The 5,294-nt window shown below is 32.6% G+C and overlaps 1 protein-coding gene across 1 annotated transcript; it reads left to right on the top strand.

The window, feature by feature from the left end:
- The first annotated feature begins 253 nt into the window (after window positions 1–253).
- LOC149555628 (flavone 3'-O-methyltransferase 1-like) lies at window positions 254–1,954 on the top strand. The gene is made up of 2 exons (XM_089829746.1): window positions 254–1,213; window positions 1,505–1,954. Exons 1-2 carry the CDS (start codon window positions 526–528, stop codon window positions 1,516–1,518), a joined length of 702 nt encoding a protein of 233 aa, XP_089685872.1. The 5' UTR covers window positions 254–525; the 3' UTR covers window positions 1,519–1,954.
- Window positions 1,955–5,294: the final 3,340 nt, after the last annotated feature.

The following is a 5,294-nucleotide window of genomic DNA, read 5'->3' on the forward strand; positions in this document are numbered from 1 at the left end:
ATAAAGCCTGACAAACGAGAATAAATTGCAGTTTGCCGACAGAATGCACTAGATTTGTCGTTTTCTTTAATTTATTAATTAATTTAAAAATCACAGATTGTTGTGTGATTTTTAAATTAATTAATAAATTAAAGTTGTGTGACCGACCACCATCTTGTCGTCCGTGCAGAGGGCTGGAGGCGGCTTCATATTGACATATTATTACATCTGTTCTCTCCGTTTGGTCTCGTTCAACGAAGAGTCGCCATTAGCGTTTGAATGATGGTTTAATTTGTAAGAGGTTATCGGCATCCATCAAAGAATGGAAAAACGCAATTTCTTATCAGATGTTATAGTTGGGAACAAAATGTGGAAACATAAACGCCGCGCATGAACCGCTTGACCAGACAATCGATTGGACATTTACCCAATTTGATGACCTTGTTGCTGTGCCCATGATTTTTCTATAAATTGACAAAGTTTGTATTAGATGAGGCAAACTATGGCTAATTCAGAGTCTCCCATGGAAGCACATCTCGCACTCCCATGGAAGCACATCTCGCACTCTATGAAATCACTCTCTTAGCAGCAAAGCCAATGGCCCTTTGGGCTGCTATTTTACTTAACATTCCTGACATTATTGCCATCCATGGTGGTGATAATCCCCTGAGTGTCGAGCAAATTGCTTCACATATTTCTACTTCCACCAACAAACCTGCCCACACTGAGTACTTGTTTAGAATCGTGAGGCTTCTGGCTTCCATGGGAATCTTCGAAGAAGAGAGCACAGCACATCATGGTGACACTACCCAATACAAGTATGGCCTCACTACCCTCTCTAAGTTTCTTGTCAAAAATGGTGCCCAACAATCATGTGCACCTATTGCGGTGGCCATTAATGTAAAGTGTGTAGTAGATGCTTATCAGCATCTCCATGACTCTCTCATAGATGGTGTCCATCCGTTGACGAAAGCCCATGGGATGAACTTATTTGAGTACATGAGCAACAATTCTGAGCCAAACAGGATTTTCAATGACGGCATGGCTAGTGATACTGGCCCTTTAATGGCTTCTGTGGTGAAGACTTATGATGGGTTTAAGAACTTCAAGAGTGTAGTGGATGTCGCAGGAGGGTTTGGCTCTGCAATATCTTTAATTGTGAAAGAATATCCACACATTCATTGCATCAATTTTGACCTTCCTCATGTTATAAGTACGGCTGCTCCCATACAAGGTCGGTAACAATCTTCTATCTCTAAACTTCCATAGATTCTCACCAATCAAGACTTGCATGTTAGCAATTATAACATTAGAAGATGCTCACAAATACAATTTTTATTATTATTCATAGAGATTTAACATTGCAGGAATCGACAACGTGGAAGGTAATATGTTCGAAAAAATTCCTTCAGCAGATGCCATATTTTACTTTTTAAAGTTTTTTTTTTTTATTGAAATTAAAGTTAGGTTAAAGTTGGGTTTTCAAATGGCAGTTTAATGAAATGTTTCATTGTTATCTATATAGTGGATTTGGCATGATTGGGATGATGAACATTGTATAAAGATCTTAAAGAATTGTTATGATACATTACCACATGATGGGAAGATATTAATGGTTGATGTGGTCATTGAGAAGAAAGAAGGGTTGAAGAGGCAAGCTGGATTACTATTTGATATCGCAATGATGGCTGCTTGCATAGGTGGAAAGGAGAGAACAGAGGAAGAATTTAAGGACTTGTTTGACCAAGTAGGATTCAAAAGTTACAAAATCTTCGAGTTACCTTTCCTTCAAACACTTATAGAAATTTCTAAGAAATAAATGGAAATGTGTTAAACAAGTTCCAAATAATAAAAAATAAATAAGGTCATGTATGTGACAAATCATTATGTTGTATGTGGTTTGATCCACTATACATAATTGAAAACAGTCAATATTTTATTTGTAGTTTCTTAATGAATAATGAAAGTTGAGGTTTTTGTTTGTGACCAAAAAATTGTGTTGTATTGAAAGAGTTAAAATATAAAATGCTGATTTTATTGATTCAGATTTTCTGGATACATTCAGATATATACAAAATTGATACTGAAATTATTCTGAATTATCTCACATTGATAAGTGAACAACTTTATATAATCTTATTTTCCCTTACAAAAACTACTTACGGGAATAACTTCGGAGAAACTATATATCTAACTTATTTATTTATTTAAACTAAACTTAGAGACTAACCTAATTAATGTAATAAATCTAACATTTCCCCCTTATTACATTAATCCAACAGATCTACCATTCTGACTTACTAGAGACTAACCTAATTAATGTAATAAGTCCAACAATCCTCCCTTATTACATTAATCGAATAAAAGTGAAAGCCTTCACCAAAATTATTCCTCAGAAACTTTGACAAAGCTCCTTCACCAATCTTTGAAAGTAGATTTTCTCTCTACAACTTTAGATTGAAAATCCTAATCCTGAAGTTTTCCTCATATCCCAACTTCAGACTGCAAATCCTAAGGTTGTCCTCATGATAACATTGTTTCCACCTCCCTTACACAATGAGACATAGTTCCTCCAAAATTTCACATCTCCACAGAGTGTGCCTGATGTCTCCTCTAGTGTTGCACATGGAACACCTTTCCTCTGAAAGTCCACATCTCCTCCAAGTGTGTCTAATGCGTCTTCAAGTGTCATGCAAACAATCACCACTAATATGTCTACACATGGACGCCTTTCCTTTGAAAGTCGACATCTCCTCTAAGTGTCTCTAATGTCATTCTTTAAATCCTCCCCCCCCCCTCCCCCTCCCCCCCCCCCCCACACTCCATAGAAGGACAATCACGTAGCCAAGCCCCCTCTTTTCTTCAGGGACACACACCTATCAAGTCCCCTCTTCTCTTTAGGGATGAATCTACCAAGCCCCAACTTTATAAGGACACAAATAGTTGCTTCCCATGCAATGATCATCTCTAAGTGAGAAGCTAGCTCGAGATGATAAAAATTTTCCAACCTCCGTTGCCCCCAGCCTCCTATTTTATTTACAAAAAATAGAGTTTGGGTCATCTAAAATCCATTAAAAGCACTCTACTCCCCATTGATCAATCTGCTTTGATACCAAATGAAAGAGCTAAAATATAAAATGATGATTTTATTGATTCAAAATTTTTGGATACATTCAAATACATACATAAGTTATACTGAAATGATTTTGAAATATTTCACATTAATATGTGAACAACTTTATATAACCTTATTTTTCCTTGCAAAAACTACTTATTTTGAGCAACTATATATCTAACTTATTTATTTATTTACACTAAACATAGAAACTTATACCTAATTAATGCAATAAATCTATCATGTATGTGGTACGGTCTAGTCACTGTGCAATATTTTATATGTATAAGTTAGCATTGTAAATATGAATGACATAAATGAGTTATTTAGTATTCATTTAAATATGCGCAACAAAATTTTAAATCAAAATACAATAATGGAAAATTTAGTTATATGCAATAGGAGTAATTATTTGTGTAGATTTGATTTTTGTATATTTTTAAATTAAAAATTATATAAAGACAATGTTCTATCTTTTTATGATTTTGTGTAAAATTCATTATATACTTTCATTTGAATTATTTATTTTTTACTATATGTCTAATCTTAACCATATTACTATAGATTGTTTGAAGATTGAATAGTGAAAAAGGAATTTTTATTTTCATGGGAAACATAAAATATAAAATGTTTTGTACTCTTGATAACATATTTATTGCCTTCATTATATAATAATGTTACCTCATCATTTAAATAGAAGTTATCAAGTACAATTTTATAAATATTTGTAGAAAAAATAGTATTTATAATTTCATCAAGAAATTTGTAAATAATAAAATATAACTTGCAATGTCTTATAAAATGACTTTGACCCATTTCTTTAAGTTGCAAATTTAATTTTATCAGTATATAATTTTAAAATGTTAAATTAAATAATTTTGTGATATTTCTTCATATATTCATATAATTAATTATATAATCCAACTACAGATAATGTTATAGTTAAATTATAATTATGTTTAAATTTAGTATTAGGGTAGGCAAAGCCAAATCTATAGTTTATAGTTATGTTGAAGAATTGTCAATAATGTAAAAATAAACTTGACACTAAACTGGAGAAGTAGATTGATAGTATGAAAATTCAAAAATAACATTATGAAGATTTGAAATTTTCTTTGTCTTCAGCAATACCAAACTTAATTTCTTTGTGTTGATGTAGATGGGTTTTACCTCATTCTTTTTCTCTATTCCATGAAATGCTTCCACCTAAATTATTGAAGTTCAAATTGGCCATCTTTTCATTTGAATGAAAAAAATCGGAGATCCATTATTTGCCGGCTGAGTGGGACAAGAGCCATTTGCATTAAAAATTGGAGCTTTATTATTTTTCTTAATGTGCCAAATATAGCTTTGCAAAATTATTTGACACACTTTATTGACTTGCACCATTAGACCATGTTGCCTTTCTATATATAATTTATTTCCCCGTTATGGTTTACTAGTCAAGATTTAAGGTGATGTGATGGCTTAAGATGGTGTGAAGACCATTTGATTTCAAAATCAATGGTTTGATTTCTATGCAAGATGATTGAATGTATGAAATGTGTGTCGATCATTCTCATTTTTCCTGAACGAGACTTCTTCCATTACCAACCCTTACAAATTTTGATTGTCAAGGTTGATAGTTGGATCTTGGTAAGAAGAAATGAAGGATTTCCTCTTGGACTCTTGAACTCATTACCTATCTAGTAATAGATGTGTTCTATATTGTGGATCGATAGGTGGTACAAGACTGACACAAAGGATGAGTATATATAATCATTAATTAGAAAATTGAAAAATTGAATCAGTATAATTATATTTAATACATGTAATGTATCATATTTAGACCATTATTTCTCTATTATCACATCTATCTCATCCATTCATTTCCTATTTCTCCTCATCTTTATATCTACATTTACGAAATACCCATACCCACTCCTTATTTTTATTTCTCCCTTCTCATCTGTATTAGTAGCTTTATACATTTTTATCTCTGAATATATCCCTTTCCCCTCTCTCTATCTATATTTCCCTCTCTACATTACTTGTCTTTATCAACTCCCTCTCTCCCACCCTACATCTTTCCCAATTTATATAAATCTTTATGCCTTTCCTTTCGATGTTGATTCCTTGTCTTTCCATCTCTTTCTATCTCTCACTTTTTAAACCTCTCTAGTCTCACACCTTTGTATTTTTATGTCTCTCTCTATCTATA

Source organism: Cupressus sempervirens, chromosome 5 (assembly GCF_028749045.1).
Source record: "Cupressus sempervirens isolate cs-2001-9-10 chromosome 5, ASM2874904v1, whole genome shotgun sequence".
In the NCBI taxonomy this organism is placed as follows: Eukaryota; Viridiplantae; Streptophyta; class Pinopsida; order Cupressales; family Cupressaceae; genus Cupressus; species Cupressus sempervirens.

Bases quoted from the DNA above. Each gene is read 5' to 3' on its own strand.
- LOC149555628 (XM_089829746.1), top strand. From the start codon at position 526: ATGGAAGCACATCTCGCACTCTATGAAATCACTCTCTTAGCAGCAAAG.